The sequence below is a fragment of the Hemitrygon akajei genome, chromosome 8, assembly GCF_048418815.1.
Source record: "Hemitrygon akajei chromosome 8, sHemAka1.3, whole genome shotgun sequence".
NCBI lineage: Eukaryota > Metazoa > Chordata > Chondrichthyes > Myliobatiformes > Dasyatidae > Hemitrygon > Hemitrygon akajei.
The window spans coordinates 67,040,317-67,058,269 of NC_133131.1; the positions used below are offsets into that span (position 1 = coordinate 67,040,317).

The 17,953-nt window shown below is 40.0% G+C and overlaps 1 protein-coding gene across 1 annotated transcript in view; it reads right to left on the minus strand.

The window, feature by feature from the left end:
• sycp1 (synaptonemal complex protein 1) overlaps positions 1 to 17,953 on the minus strand; it is a 275,829-nt gene that overhangs the window by 204,230 nt on the left and 53,646 nt on the right. Inside the window, exon 6 of the mRNA XM_073055277.1 lies at positions 7,131 to 7,198. Within this exon, the coding sequence (XP_072911378.1) occupies positions 7,131 to 7,198 (68 nt within the window). The remainder of the gene's footprint in view (positions 1 to 7,130; positions 7,199 to 17,953) is intronic.

Here is a 17,953-nt window from a genome sequence, read left to right on the forward strand (position 1 = left end):
ATTCCATGCATGGATACCTCCCCCCCCCCCCCAGCCCCGATCTTCCAGAGGACCAATTTTGTCCCTATCCTTTTGCTCTTAATATATCTGTAGAAGCCCTTGTGATTCTCCTTCTCCTTGTTTGCTAGAGCAGCCTCAAGTTTTCATTTAGCCCTCCTGATTTCCTTCTTAAGCATTCTCTTGAATTTCTTATACTCCCTTGAGTACTTCATTTGCTTCTTCATGCCTGTACCTGCTATGCAACACCTTTTTTTTTAAACCAGGACCTTAATACCTTTCAAAAACATAATAGATTCAATGAAAGACTTCACCCATCAGGTTGGACAAACAGTCAATGTACAAGATATCAAACTGTGCAAATACAAAAGAAAATAATAATGATAAATAAATTATCAATAAATATCGAGAACTTGAGATGAAGAGTCCTTGAAAATGGGTCCATAGGTTGTGGGTACATTTCAATGATGAGACATGTGAAGTTAAGTGAAGTTAACACTGGTGGAAGAGCCTGACGGTTGAAGGGTAGTATGTGTTCCTGTGGGTCCTGAGGCTCCTGTACCTTCTTCCTGATGGCAGCAGCAAGAAGAGAGCATGGCTTAGGATGGATGCTGCCTTCCTGCAACAGCACTCCATGTAACTTTGCTCAATGGTGGAGAGGGTATACCCATGATGGACTACCTCATATCCACTACTTTTTATATGATTTTTCATTCAAGGGTATTGGGGTTTCCATACCAGGCCACTCTGCAACCGGGAAATATACTCCACTATATATCCATAGAAGTTTGTCAAATATTTTGACGGCATACTGAATCTCCACAAACTTCTAAGGAAATAGAGGTGCTGTTGTGCTTTCTTCATAACTGCACTTACCTGCTGGACCCAGGACAGATCTTTTAAAATGATAACACTAAGGAACTTAAAGTTGCTGACCCTCTCCACTTCTGATCCTCTGATAAGGTCTGACGTATTAACCTCCGGTTATCCTTGTCTTTTATTCTAACAGGAACATAACAAACTCTGCAATCTCAAAATTTAATTTTTGAAGGCCTCTGACTTATCATGTACATCTTTGCCAGAAAACAAACTTCCCAAATCCATACTTGCCAGATCCTTTCTAAATCCATCAAATTTGGCCTTTCTCCAATTTAAAATCTCAGCCTGAGGACCAGACCTATCCTTTTCCATAATTATTTTTAAACTAATGCCATCATAATCACTTGATGCAAAGTGTTCCCCTGCACAAACTTCTGTCACCTGCCCGGTCTCATTCCCTAACAGGAGATCTAGTATCATACACTCTCTAGCTGGGACCTCTATGTTCATAATAAGAAAACATTCCTGAACACATTTGACAAACTCCATCCCACCCTGCCCTTTTACAGTATGGGAGTTCCAGTCAATATGTAAAATGGTAAAATTACCTACTTTCACAATCTTAAATTTCTTGCAACGGTGTGTGAACTCTCTATAAATTTGCTCCTCTAAATACCATGGACAGTTCAGTGGTCTATAATATAATCCCATTACTGTGGTTATCCCTTTCTTATTCCTCAGTTCCACCCATACAGCCTCATTAGATGAGCTCTCTAGTCTCCCCTGTCTGAGCACTGCTGTGACTTTTTCCCTGACTAGTAATTCCTGCCCTCCTCTTTTAATACCTCTCATTCTATCATATCTAAAACAATGGAAGCCTGGAGCATTGAGCTGCCACTCCTGTGTATCTTGCAACCAAGTCTTACTAATAGCTATAATGTCATTATTCAAATGCTGATCAATGCCCTAAGCTCATCTGCCTTTCCTACAATACTCCTTGCATTGAAATATACTCAAAACATTAGTCCTCAAGCTCAACCTTTCAATTCCTGACTTTGTATGTAGGCTTAACAACATCTTTCCCCACTAACATTCTGCTATCTGCCCTGGTGTTCTGGTTCCCATCTCTCTGCAACTCCAGTTTAAAACACCACCCATGCAGTACTAGGAAATCTTCCTGCAAGGATATTTGTTCCTCTCCATTTCATGTACAAACAGTCCCTTCTGCTCAGCTCCTACCTTCTCTGGAAAGGAAATGGTTATCAACTTCAGGAGAACTTGCACCACTCACACCCCCATTTAACATTGGCAGCAGAGCAGTGGAAACTGCAAGCAGTTTCAAACTCCTTGGAGTGCACATCTCGTACAACCATTCATGGTCCCAAAACATATCCTACACAGTCAAGAAAGCTCATCAACACCTCTCAAACAAGCTGGAGGAACTCAGCAGGTTGGGCAGCATCCACGGAGACTGCTCGTTTCCATGGATGCTGCCCAACCTGCTGAGTTCCTCCAGCTTGTTTGTACATGTTGATCTGACCACAGCATGTGCAGTGTACTTTGTGTTTACTCATCAACACCTCTACTTTCTGAGTAGTCTGAAAAGAGCTGGACTTCGCACATCCATACTCGTCATTTTACAGATGCGCAGCAGAGAGCATCCTGACAAGTTGCGTCACAGCTTGGTACAGAAACTGCACTGCAGCGGACAGAAAGGCTCTACAACGGGTAGTCAAAACTGCCCAATGCATCACAGGACCACCCTACCTGCCACCAAGGACATATAAACAAAAAGGTGCTTGCAAAGGGTTAGTAACATCATAAAGGATCCCACACTCATCACAGAGGAGGCTAAGTAGCATCCATGCTAGGATAACTAGACTCAAAAATAGTTACTTTCCCCAAACAGCAAAACTGATCAATATCTCCACTCACAAACTCCATCACTACTTTGTTATTTCCAATTAGTAACCTTATGTACAACCTAGTATCACTTTATGGACATACAATCAATGTGTATGAGCTATCTTTTGTATTTATATTTTTGTTATTATTTTTCTTATCTTTATCTTCTGTATTTTTGTTGTGCTTCATTGGATCATCTGTAATAATTATTTGATTCTTGTGTAGAGGAAATGATATTAAACAATCTTGAATCTTGAAGAGAGCCCAATGATCCAGAAGTCCTCCATCCTGCACCATCTCCTTAGCCATGTGTTAAACAGTATGATCTTTTTATTTCTGGCTTCATAAGCACATTGGCACAGATAGCAATCCTAAGATCACAACCCTGGAAATCCAGTATTTTAACTTAGCACCTAACACCTATGCTCCATCTGCAGAAGAAGCGGAATCTTTTAGTGACCACCCATTTTAATTCCACTTCGCATTCCCATTCCGATATCTCTGTAATTCTCTGGAATACTGATATATCTGATTTTAATATCTTCCTCTCAAACTTCAGGGTGAATTCTATCATATTATGATCTCTGTCTCCTAAGGGTTGCTTTACCTTAAGCTCCCAAATCAAATATGGTACATCACACAACATCTAATCCAGAATTGTATTTGCTGCTCTAAAAAGTCATCATGTAGACCTTCTGCAAGTTCCTTCTCTAGGGATCTAGCACCCACCTGATTTTCCTGCATATGCACATTCTCCATCACTATAGTAACAGTGCCCTTTTTTTACAAGCCTTTTCAATCCCCTTTGTACTTTGTACTCTACATCCTGACTACTATTTGAAGCCCTGTATATAACTCCCATCAGGGTCATTTTGCCTCTGCCTACCCGCCTGTCGTTTTGATACTTGTATCCTTGGATGTTAAGGTCCCAACTATGACTTCTTTCAGCTATGATTCAGTGATACCCACAATGTTGTACCTGCCAATTTCTAACTGTTCAAGATAATCTAACTTATTTTGTGTATTGCGTATATTCAAATATAAAACCTTCAGTCCTGTCTTCATTACCTTTTTTGATTTTCCCCCATGTTACACTTAACTCATCCCACCAACAGCAAGTTTTCCCTATCATCTGCCTGCCCTTCCTCACACTCTCACTACACACTGCATCTACATGTATGCTAACTGTCCCATCTCAGCCCAATCACTCATATCATATGTCCTCATATCATATTTTGTTCATATCTTACATTACAATCATAGAGCACTGAATGGTTACAACTACTGTTTGCCTACACTTTAACAAAAACAACACTGATGAAACTGCTTTATCTAGGTGTTTCTGGTGCACAAATAACCCAGAACTACAAGAGATTTGTAACAATGTGAACATCTAATGAGATGAATGTCATAACCTTAGTACCGAAAATATTCTGCATGAACCATGTACGGCTTCCTGTATTGACAATTCACCTCTGTTCCATAGTAAGATCATAACTGTAATAAGATATCATATGTATTGCTAACTGTACAGTTATATATACACAAGAAAACAGAGCAAGAGTAGGCCTCCTGGCCCTTTAACACAGCCCTACCAATCATTATAACCAAAGCTGATCTACACTGATCACACCTCCACTTCTGTGTCAGTTCCCCACATCCCTCAGTTTTCCAATCTTTAAAAAAATTTTAAATACTTATAATGATCCAGCCTCCACAGCCCCTTGGAATTGAGAATTCCAGTAATTTAACACCTTCAGAAAAACAAATTATTTAGTCGAGAATGTTTATTTTTCCATATATAAGATATAATAGAATCAAGAGAATCAAAAAAAATTTAGGAATAAAAACAGGCAATGCCTGAAAAAGATATATAAAAATTTAGGTCAAATGATCATTTTAATAGATTTGATTCGGCCAATCAAGGATAACAAAAAAGGCGACCAGTTTGATAGTGTCCTTTTTACAAAATTCAGTAAGTTAAGAAAATTTTCATTAAATAGGTGTTTCTAATTCTTGGTAATTGTTGCACCCAAATAGGTAAATTGATTTTTTACAATTTTAAAAGAAGGTTAGCCTTAATTGATGACAAATTATTCAGAGGAAAAAGTTCACTCTTATGTAAATTCAATTTGTATCCTGAAAACTGGCTAAAACAAGAAAGTAAAGAAAGCACAGGAGGTAGTGAAGTCTCGACATTAGAAATAAAAATAGAGCATCAGCATAAAGCTCTCCTTAGAATACCAGTAATATCATTAGATTCTCGAAAAGCAATGGCTAAGGGTTCTAAGGCCAAATGAAAGAGCAAAAGGCTCAAGGGACAACCTTGTCTAGTTCCACATTGAAATTTAGTAATTTTACTGAAGGATAAAGGAAGAGAAGATCCAAGAAGTGAAATAATTGAGGCATTTTTAACCAATTGAGCTTTTAGTAAAGTCCATGGTGGGCAGTCGTCCCTATTGATATAATATGACCAGAATGTGATATTCCTTACATTAGTTGCCCAGTAATAGAATCTGAAATTAGACCTGAATGGTATTTCCAGCATTTTCTGTTTTGCTTTAAATTTCTTCTAACTAACTGTGAACTGCTTCAACAGGTTCGACAGCTCAATCTCATCCTCACCGCAGAAATCCACACCAGGCTTACTTCCCTCACAGGAAAATAGCCACTCACAGGAGACCTTGCCCACGCCCAGGATTACGGCTGCACAGGTGGAAGGTCAACTGAGGAAGATCTGTACCAGCAAGGCGGCTGGACCGGATGGAGTTCCCCCACGATTACTGAGGGCCTGTGCGACTGAGCTGGGAGAACCACTACAGCGCATCTTCAACATGAGCCTGGAGCAGAGAAGAGTACCCAGACAGTGGAAAACATCCTGTATTGTCCCGGTACCGAAGAAACCACAACCAAAGGAGTTGAATGACTTCAGACCTGTTGCCTTGACGTCGCACGTGATGAAGACCATGGAGCGGCTGATAATACAGAATCTGAGGCCACAAACCAGGCACACCCAGGATCCTCTTCAGTTTGCGTATAAGGAGAAGGTGGGAGTGGAGGATACTATCACGTATTTGCTGCACAAATCACTCTCTCACCTAGATGGGGTCAGTTGTGCTGTGAGGATTACATTCCTTGACTTCTCTAGTGCCTTTAACACCATCCAGCCCAAGATCTTAAGGCACAAACTAACGGAGATGGGAGTAGACTCTCACATGGTGGATTGGATAGTGGACTACTTGACAGATAGACCTCAGTATGTGCGGTTGGGAGACTGCAGGTCTGACACGGTGGTCAGCAGCACAGGGGCGCCGCAGGGAACCGTACTCTCTCCGGTCCTGTTCACCCTGTACACATCAGACTTCCAATATAACTCGGAGTCCTGCCATGTGCAGAAGTTCGCTGATGACACGGCCATAGTGGGGTGTGTCAGGAATGGACAGGAGGAGGAGTATAGGAAACTGATACAGGACTTTGTGATATGGTGCAACTCAAACTACCTGCGTCTCAATATCACCAAGACCAAGGAGATGGTGGTGGACTTTAGGAGATCTAGGCCTCATATGGAGCCAGTGATCATTAATGGAGAATGTGTGGAGCAGGTTAAGACCTACAAGTATCTGGGAGTACAGTTAGACGAGAAGCTAGACTGGACTGCCAACACAGATGCCTTGTGCAGGAAGGCACAGAGTTGACTGTACTTCCTAAGAAGGTTGGCGTCATTCAATGTCTGTAGTGAGATGCTGAAGATGTTCTATAGGTCAGTTGTGGAGAGCGCCCTCTTCTTTGTGGTGGCGTGTTGGGGAGGAAGCATTAAGAAGAGGGACGCCTCGCGTCTTAATAAGCTGGTAAGGAAGGCGGGCTCTGTCGTGGGCAAAGTACTGGAGAGTTTAACATCGGTAGCTGAGCGAAGGGCGCTGAGTAGGCTACGGTCAATTATGGATAACTCTGAACATCCTCTACATAGCACCATCCAGAGACAGAGAAGCAGTTTCAGCGACAGGTTACTATCGATGCAATGCTCCTCAGACAGGATGAAGAGGTCAATACTCCCCAATGCCATTAGGCTTTACAATTCTACCGCCAGGACTTAAGAACTTTTTAAAAGCTATTATTAATGCTTTTTGAGATAGTGATTTAGATGCATATCATATTTTTTACTGAGTTAAGTATTTTTGTAATTAGTTTTTGCTACAACAAGTGTATGGGACATTGGAAAAAAGTTGAATTTCCCCATGGGGATGAATAAAGTATCTATCTATCTATCTATCTATCTATCTATCTATCTATCTATCTATCTATCTGTGATCTCCAATGCAACAAGACCAGTAATTTTCAAAATGAATCTTTACCTCAAATTAACTTTGTAATATGGTTCAGTCTGAAAAGTAATTTTAAATGTTACTTACATTTTTGTTGCTTCTTCATTTTTACTTATCTCTTCTTCTAGTTTCATACTGAGACTTTCATTTTCAAACTAAATAATATATAATAATCAGGTTATTGTTTATATAATATTATTTTAAAAATAACAAAATTGCATGTTGGATGTTTGAAAAGAAGTACAAAGTAAATCTAAATATTAACAGTTAAAATCTCTACATATTACTGTATCTGATCACACCATAAGCTTATATTACCTAATGCTGTTTGTGAAAGTTATATAAAGGTCAAGAATTAGATTGCTAGCCAGCTGGATTTCCCCATTACAACAAGGGCAGTTTTGGGACAACGTACTCTGTTAATTTGTGCAACTTTTCATGGCAGTCAGTACTTAGCTCAATCGGAATCATTTTTAAAGCTAGTTACATACGTTAGGAGCCACATTCCTGAAATGTCATACAGCAACAGTAGCAGCCATAATGGATTGTCCCATGGGGTGGGGGGCGGAGGGGTAATCAGATAGGAAAATGAAGAAGTATCATTGCCAAAGTTAGTTCTAGGCCTAAGCAATAGCATGTCAGGGAGATGTCTAGCAGGACAGTGTAGTATTCATATAGACATCTCCTTGATGAGTGCAGAAAACGTGCCCTAGCAGAAGTACTTAAAACATCCTTAACCACGGGTGAGGTGCAGAGGATAGCTAAAATTGTCCTACTGTTTGAGAAAGGTTCAAAGAATAACCCAAGAAATTACAGGTCAGTGAACCTGACATCAGTAGTGAGTAAATGATTGGAAAGTATTTTAAGGGACATTATAGAGAAGATGTGATTAGGGATAGTCAATCTGGATTTGTGCATCATAGTTTGTGTGTAACCAATCTTATAGACCTTTTCAAGGTTACCATGAAAGTTGATGAATGGCAGTCTATATGGACTTTAGCAAGATGCTGACAAAGTTCTGCAAGGGAGGCTAGTCCAAAAGGTCAGTCATTTGGCATTCAGGATGAATGGGATGTTATATTGAAGTTGTATAAAACATTGATGAGACCTAATTTGCAGTATTGCATGCAGTTCTGGTCATCTAACTACAGGAAAGATAGTCATAAAACACTACGGCACAGAAACAGGCCCTTTAGCCCATTTAGACCATGATGAACCGTTAATCTGCCCAGTCCTATTGACGTGCCCCGGACCATAGCCCTCCATTATCCCTCCCATCCATGTACCTATCCAAATTTCTCCTAAATGTTGAAATCAAATCCACATCACCATTTATGCTAGCAACTTGTTCCACACTCTCAGTACCCTCATGTTTGCCTTACACGTTTCACCTTTGACTCTTAACCCAAGACTACTAGTTGTACTTCCACCCAACCTCAGTGCTTTCATTTCCCCTGCTGTACAACTCATAATTTTGTATACCTCTATCAAATCTCCTCTCAATCTTCTATGTTCTAGGGAATAAAGTCCTAACCTATTCAACCATTCCCATAACTTACTATAGGTCCTCAAGTCCTGGCAACATCCTTCTGTATTTTCTCTGCACTCTTTCAATCTTATTTATATCTTTCCTATAGATAAGTGACCAAAACGGCACACAATACTCACCAAGATCTTATACTATTTCAACATAACATCCCAACTCCTATGCTCAATAGATTGATTTATGAAGGGCAATGTGCTGAAAGTTTGTTTTACGTTTCTATCTACCTGTGACACCACTTTCAAAGAATTATGGATCTGTATTCCCAGATCCCCCGTTCTACTACACTCCTCAGTGTCCTACTGCTCACCTGCAGTTAATAGGGTACTAACCTATCCTGTTGGTCCTCTCAAAGTGCAAGATCTCACACTTGTCCCTATTGAATTCAATCTACCATTTTTCAGTCCATTTTCCAGCCAGTCCAGATCCCAATGCAAACTTTGATAGTCTTCCTCACTGTCCACTTATTGTCATCCGCAGACTTCCTGATCCAGTTTACATTATCATGCAGATCATTGATATAGATGACAAACAACAACAGACCCAGCACTGATCCTTGCCTTACACCACTAATAATAGTCCTCCAGTCAGAGAGGCAATCATCTATTACCACTCACTGACTTCTCCAGCAAAGTCAATGTCAGTCCAATTTACTACCTCAGCAACTGAACTTACTTTCTTTTTTTCTTATTAATATATTTTATTATTTTATGTGAACAGACTTGGAAAAAACTAACAAAAAAAACTAACATAAAAAAGCACATCCACAAAAAACCTCAACCATAGTAAAATCAAATTAAATTTTGAGCAGCAAAAGAGAAAAAAAATATAAAGGCAAGAAGTAAACATACACAGCAGAGGTGCACCGCACCAAAAAACCTCAGTCCTCACCCCATAAGAAAGTCCAATACAGGGCCCCATATCCTTTCAAAAATGTCTGCTCTGTCCTCATTACAGAGTCTCAGTCTCTCCAAATGTAAAGTGTTTGCCAGTTCTCTCAGCCACAGATTATATGAAGGCACAGAGTCCATTTTCCACATTTGCAGGATTACCAATCATCATTCCAAACAATACAGCCACTTTTTTGTACTTATTGGCTGAAGATAAGGAACTTGTTGCTCCAAGGATGGCTATGGTTCCCACTGCTTCCCAAAAGCCTCAGAGAAACAGTGAAAATTACTTTTCCAGTATGCATAAAGCTTACAACATGACCAGAATGAATGTGACAAGTTACTGTTCTCAGATTTACATCTATTACAAATTGGCAAAACATCTGGGTAGAAGCTATGCAACTTTTCTTTAGAATAATGGAGTCCATGTAATGTTTTAAACTGTATGAGTCTGTGTCTAACATTGACCAAACAATCATGTATACTCTTTAAACACTCATCCCAGACCTCCTCTGTCAGTTCTATACCCAATTCATCCATCTATGCCTGTTTAAGACCTGCAGTATTCACCCGAGCTCCATTATGTAGGATCTGATAAAAATAGGATACCCTATTACGAGTAACAGGATCAAATTTATTTATTGCCTCCAGGGACTCATGTTTGTCTAAATCCTCGAAGGTAGGTATATATTTCTTAACATAATCTCGAATTTGTAAATATCTAAAAAAAAGCAGATGCAGGGATATTGTAAACTGCTTTTAACTGCGCAAATGAGGCAAAGTTTCCATTAATATATAGACCACCTATACTACAGATGCCTCTCTGTTTCCAGGTAGAAAAAACAGTATCATTCAGGCCAGGCAAAAAGGAATGATTGTCACAGATCGAAGTGTCAATACAGTATAAGTTTTTGGAGCCTTAATGTGTAGTTGAATCTGCTTCCAAATTCTTATAGTGATACCGACCACGAAGTTGTTACTAAAATATGACTTATTAACTGCAGTGGGGCTATTAAGAAGAGCTGTTAAGGAAGTCTTCTTACAAAGTATTTGTTCTATGAGTAACCATGTTGGGCATGAGTCTGAGTAGAAGGTGGGCCTTTTTTACACCATGCAAGAATGGATAGGTGGGCAGTCCAGTAATACATTTTAATGTTTGGTAGAGCAAAACCACCTGCTTCCTTAGGTTTTGACAAGTGTATTTTAGTAATTCTAATGGCTTCATAATTCCAAATGAAGGGTATAATAATTGAATCCAATTGCTTAAAATATGACTGAGGAATAAACATGGAATTGACTGGAAAAGATGAAGAAATCGTGGCAGTACAATCATCTTGATTGTGTTAATCCTCCCCACCAAAGAAATTGGAAGGGTTTTCCAAAAGTCAATATTGCGTTTAACCTGCTCAATTTTGTTTCGCCAATTCACTTGTAAAAGATCATCTGGGTTTTTTGTAATAGTCATACCAAGATAGGAAAAATTATCATAAGTTATTTTAAAGGGAATGGACTGTACTTATGCTGTATTAACCACTGCAGTGATTGGCATTAGTTCACTCTTATCCCAATTAATAAAGAAACCTGAAAAACTGCCAAAATTATTAATTAGAGTCAGAAGGGCAGGTATTGATGTTTGTGGGCTGGAGATATATAAAAGGACGTCGTCAGCTTATAACAAAAGGTAATGTTTATGTCCATGCATATCAATGGGAGATATCAAAGGGTCCTGTTTGATGCTAACAGCCAATGGTTCAATGATAACTACAAACAAAAACAGAGAAAGGGGGCAGCCTTGACAAGTCCCATGATGAATTGCAAAAAGGGAGGAAATATTCTGATTAGTGATAATTGAAGCAGATGGGTGTGAATAAATTATCTCAATCCATTTAATGAAGGATGGTCCAAATACAAATTTCTTAAGTGCAAACATCATATATGGCCATTCCACTTGGTCAAACGCATGTTGTGCATCTATTGAGATGACTACAGCCTCTTCTGCATGCTTTGTATATAAAATATTGAAGAGATGGCGCAAATTAAAATACACGTCTACCTGGAATAAAAACAGTTTGGTCTGGATAAATGATAGAACAAATGTGTTCTTTTAACCTATTGGTCAGGACTTTCCCGAGAATTTTGGTTTTAATGGGCAGCAGCGAAATGGGGCGATATGATGAAACCACCTCGGGATCACGGCCTGGTTTTGGAATCAGGGAGATAGACATTGGCTTTACATACAGTGGGTGGCAATCTGGAAGCTAACCTAGAGAGTTTCAACATTCTTAGGAGTACAGGCGACAATTTTGGACCAAATACTTTGAAGAATTCCATTCTAAAGCCATCCAGACCCGCTGCCTTATTATTGGGGAGAGAGGAGATGGCCTTCTTAATGTCACCTAGGCTAATTTCAGCATCAAGTGCATTTACTGAATCTGCTGACAGCATGGGCAGATTCAGATTAGCAAAAAATGCTTCCATAGCTTCAGTGTCTGGACTGCCTTGTGATTGGCAAACATTAGCATAGAACTCCCCAAAACACTTATTAATATTTGCCGGGTCTGTCAATAAAAAGCCATCTTTCGCCTTTATACGATGTATGGCCCTGGAGGCCTGCATGTCTTAACTGACTGGCTAATAACTTATGGGGCTTTTCACCAAGCTCAAAATACCTCTGTATGACTTGTGTTAGTAGTTTTGAAACACTCTTGGACATTATAGTATTATACTCATACCGTAAGGCAGTAATCTTATTAAGTAATTCTGCTTTATGGTTTATTTTGTAAGAAGCTTCCACTACTAAACTTTCTTGACCAATCTCCCGTGCAGAATCTTGTCAAAGGCCTTGCTAAAGTCCAGGAAGACAACAAACACTGCCTTGCCTTCATCAACTTTTCTGGTAACTTTCTTGAAAAACTCCTAAGATTGGTTAGACATGACCTAATATGCACTAAACCATATTAACTATTCCCAATCAGTCCCTATCTATCCAAATATTTATATATACAGTCCCTTAGAATATCTTCCCACTACTAATGCCAGGCTCACTGGCCTATAATTTCCTGGATTATTCTTAGAGGATTTCTTAAACAACAAAACAATATTAGCTATCTTCCAATCCTATGGCACCGCATGTATGGTTAAGGATATTGCAAATATCTCTGCTAGGGCCACTGCATTTTCTGCATTTGCCTCCTACCGGGTCCGAGGAACACCTCATTGGACCTCGGGTATTTGTCCACTCTAAATTGCTTCAAGACAGCAAACACATCCTCCTTTGTAAACTCTGTGGCGTTCATGACCTCACTGCTGCATTCCCTCACATCTATAGACTCTGTGTCCATCTCCTGAGTAAAGACAGATTCAAAAGATCCATTTAAGATCTCCCCTATCTCTTTTGGCTCCACACATAGAAAACCACTTTGATCTTCCAGAGGACTGATTTTGTCCCTTGCTATCCCCTTGTTCTTCATGTATCTGTTGAAGCCCTTAGGATTCTCCTTCACCTTGTCAGCTAGAGTAACATCATGCTTCTTTTATCCCTCTTGATTTCCTTCTTGTGTTCTCTTGCATTTTTTATATTCCTCAGGTACCTCATTTATTCCTACCTGGCCATACCTGCAATGCACCTCCTTCTTTTTCTTAACCTGGACATCAATATCTCTCTATACCAAGGATCCTAAATTTGTTACCCTTCCCTTTTATTCTGACAGGAACATACAAACTCTGTACTTTGAAGGACTCCCAGTTACCAAGTACACCTTTGCCAGACAACACCCTGTCCGAATCCACACTTGCCAGACCCTTTCTGATACCATCAAAATTTGCCTTTCTCTAATTTAGAATCTCTACCCGACCTGTCCTTTTCCATAATTACATTGAGACTAATGGTATTATAATCACTATAATTCATTAAAACCTCTGTGAATGAGTGTGTGCCCATGAAAACAGACCAGACATACCCAAATCAAAAGCTGTGGGTGAATCACAAATGCATAGTCTGCAGAGGGGCATTCAGTACCAGTGATCTGGAACTATACAAGAAGTCCAGGCATGACCTACAGAAGGCTATCTTTAGAGTGATAAAACAATTCCAATTGAGATTAGAGACATAATCGGATGCATGTCAGCTCTGGCAGTGTTTGCAGGCCATTACTTCCTATAAAGCAAAACCTAACATCATGAATGGCAATGATGTTTCACTCTCAGATGAGCTCAATGTCTTTTACGCATGCTTTGAAAGGGAGAATAACTCTATATCTAAGCAAATCCCTGCAGCATCCGCTGACCCTTTGAGCTCTGTCTCTGTGGCCAACGCCAAAACATCTTTCAAGAAGGTGAACTCTTGCAAGGCATCAGGCCCTAGTAGGGCTCAGAAAACATGTGCCAACTAATGGGTGTGTTCAAGGACATCTTCAATCTCTCACTGCTACATTTGGAGGTTCCCACCTGTTTCAAAAGAGCAACAATCATACTAGTGCACAAGAAGAGCAGGGTGAGCTGCCTCAATGGCTATCACCCAGTGGCACTCTCATCTACTGTGATGAAGTGCTTTGAGAGGTTGTTCATGGCTAGAATCAGCTCCTGCCTAAGCAAGGACCTAGACCTGCTGCAATTTGCCTATCACCACAATAGCTCTACAGTGGATGCAATCTCCTTGGCTCTCCACTCAGCCTTGGATCACCTGGCCAATGGTAATACTTACATCAGGCAGCAGTTTATTGACTACAGCTCAGCATTCTACACAATTATACCTTGTTCTAATCAAAAAAGCTCCAAAACCTGGGCCTCTATATCCCCCTCTGCAATCTCTCCTCAAAGGAGACCATAGTCTGTGTAGATTGGAAATAACATTTAGTCCCTTCTGACAATCCACTCTGGCGCACCTCAACACCTTCCCTCTTTACATCTATGATGGCGTGGCTAGGCATAGCTGAAATGCCATCTATAAATTTGCCAACATCACAGCTATTGATGGCAGAATTTCAGATGATGACGAGGAGGTGTACAGGAGCGAGATAGATCAGCTGGTTGAGTGATGTTGACTGCACTCAATATCGGTAAGACCAAGGAATTGATTGTCGACTTCAGGAAGGGTAAGATGAGGGAACATACACTAGTCCTCATCAAGGAATTGGAAGTAGAAAGGGAGAGCAGATTCAATTTACTGGGTGTCATGTTCATTAGGAGTTTGAGGAGACTTGGCATGTCACCAAAGTCACTCACAAATGTCTACAGATGTATCGTGGACAGCATTCTAACTGGTTGCATCAGCATCTGGTATGGTAAGGCCACTGCACAGGATTGGAGAAAGTTGCAGAAAGCTATAAACACAGTCAGTTCCATCATGGGCACTAACCTCTGTAGCATCCAGGACATCTTCAAAAGGGAATACCTCAAAAATGTGGCATCTATCATTAAGGTCCCCCATAACACAGGACATGCCTTTTTCTCATTGCTACCATCAAGCAAGAGATACAGGAGCCTGAAGACTGTCACCTGCGCTGTCTCATTCCCTAATAGGAGATCTACTATTGCACTCTCCCTAGTTGGGACTTCTATGTACTGATTAAAGAAGACATTTAACAAACTCTTTTCCATCCAGCCTTTTTGCACTATTGGAGTTCCATTCAATATGTGGAAGGTTAAACTCATCTACTATCACAACCCTACGTTTCTTGTGATAGTCTGTGATCTCTCTACAAATTTGCTCCTATAAATCCCACAAACGGTTGGGTAGTTTATAATATAATCCCCCATAAAGTGGTCATACCTTTCATATTCTTCAGTTCTACTCATAAAGCCTCGATAGACAATCTCTCCAGTTTGTCCTGTTACGAACCCCGTAACTGGGTTACTTACCAGCAAAGATAGAGACGTCCGTTGGAGTCTGATGATACTATTTTTAACAGTATTTATTAGTAAAAATACACAAAAATAATATCAATGCAAATATACAGATAATATATGTCGCCAATACTAAACCTAAAAGTGCGGGTATAATAATAATCAATAAGAAATAAGCTCTATCGTTGTCTAGGGGATAATGAATTGTCCGATGGAAATATAAAGTTCGCTGTAGTTCACACAGGCTGCCGTCGTTTTTGGGTGTCGCTGGGTTGCAATTGTTGGAGAGAGAGAGAGAAAGAAAGAGAAAAACTTGCCGACTTTCCTTTGTGATTTTGATCCGTCAGGTATCTCGTTGTCGTGGCCGTTCAAATGTGACCTCTCCTTTAGCTAAACTGTTCTTCCATGATGAGCCCGCCACCCAGGCAAGGGAGGATGCACACGAGCTCCCACCAGCTTTCGCTATAAAACGCTGTCACTGGATTTCTAGCGTTTCTCCTGGTGCGTCTAAAGGGGTGTTCCCCAGACCCCTCTTTTATCCTCACTCACGGGGTCTCAGATGTCAATCAGGTTGGGATGATGCAATCCCTCAACCAGACCACTCTGGTTGTCCCCTGAGGGGTTTCAATGGATAGTACAGTACTCAATACACAATTCCTTCTCCAAGAGACAATAGCAGTAGTCAGTGGTTCTGTTCTGCTTATGTCAGGAGACATTCCAAACCTTGTGTATTCTGTGTGTCTCTCTCTCATTATTGACATGATGTGTATCTCTCTCATTTCCTGGCATGCTGTGTATCTCTCTCATCTCCTGGGTCTCAGACCCGAAATAATAGCGATCTTACGATTCTCAAAAAGGAGGGGGCTACTTTGTACCCTTCGGCCCCTCAGAGTTGCTCCACCTTCGTAACAGTCCTTACTGAGCACTGCCATGACATTTTCCCCAACTAGTAATGCCAGCCCTCCCCCATTAATCCCTCCTGCTCTATCACATCTAAAACAATGAAACACCGGAACATTGAACTGCCAGTCCTGCTCCTCCTGCAACCAAGTCTCACTGATGCATAAAATGTTATAATTCCAAGTGCTGATCCATGCCCTAAGCTCATCCACCTGTCCTATAATACTCCTTGCATTGAATTACAGTGTACAGTATACGCAACTCAAAACATTAGCTTCACCATGCTCAACCTTTTGATTCCTGAATTTGGTTTAACAACATCTTTCTCCACAGCATTCTACCACCTGTCTGGTGCTCTGTTTTCTATCTCCCTGCAATTCTAGTTTAAACTATATATCAACAAGTTTGAAATAGTACAGGTAAGATTTACTAGGATGTTGCTGGGACGTTGGAAAAACCTTTGCCAGAGCAAACCTAATCCCATTCTGCCTGTTACTGAGTAGTGATGAAAAACTATATAGTGCCTCCCCTCCTTCAGTACAGAGTCTGAGTTACCTTTTAAAAGCTAGTTTGTTGTTATTGTAATTACATGTGGCAGAGACTAGCAGCAACAGTTTTGAATTTTCCTAAACTTAAAAACTGAGAGTCACTGTGATTTTTGAAGAAAGTACAAATAAGAGCAGAGGTCAGTATACATATATATATCTGTATTTGAAGTCACAGTTAGATTTCTAAAAATAGCAGAAATAATGGTTAACTTCATCCAGTTTCCCAGTCCTGGCTTAATTGTTACACCTGCATTCTAATATTCCTTTTCTCTAGTACAAAGATACAGAAATCACTCTAAATACCATAATTTATTTAAAAATCCAAATATTATAATCTGAAATACTCAGAAGACCAGGTAGCATCCGTGGAAAGAAACACAGCATTAACATTCAGGGCAATCATCCAGCACAACTGGGGAAAGTTATAGGAATGGGAGATAGAGAAGAAGAGCAAAGAATTTACATAGGGATTACAGGGTAGAGATTAAGTGACACAAGGGGTGATGGACCAAGTGAAGGACTTTTACAATGTAGTTCTAAAGTTCCACCATTACTTCTAAAATACTCAGCAACTTCAAATAATTATTTTATATTTTCAACTGCTTTTGTTATTTACAGTACCATTGTGTTATCATTTAATCTCTCGTACCTTCCACCCTCTCTCAGACATTCTGACTTTACAAACATGCTGTAAAATCTTTTTATCTATTTTCATTTCTGACGAAGCACAGAAAATTGGAATACTCAGTACTTCAAGCTTCCTCCGCCATTCAATACAATTCATGACTGATCCTCTCTGTTAGTTGTATATATTCCTGCTCTATCTGCATATTCCTTGATGCCTTTTGTGTTTAGAAACTATCCAACTTCTTCTGAAATACATTCTGGGACTTGACCACACCATGTTCTGCTGCAGACAATTCCACAGATTCACCAGCCATGGAACAAATACATTTTTTCTCATCTCAGTTCTTAATATCTCAGACTGTATCCCGAGATGATGCCACTTTGTTCTAACTCCTCCATTAAGGGGAAAGATCATCCTCATATGCAATCTGTACAGCAGTCGAAATTCTGTATGCTTCATTGAGAACCCGCCATTAATTTTAACCTAAGTGAATACAGGCCTAACCAGCCCATTTTCTCCTCATAAGACAGTCCTGCTAGTCCAGGAATTAGAATGAT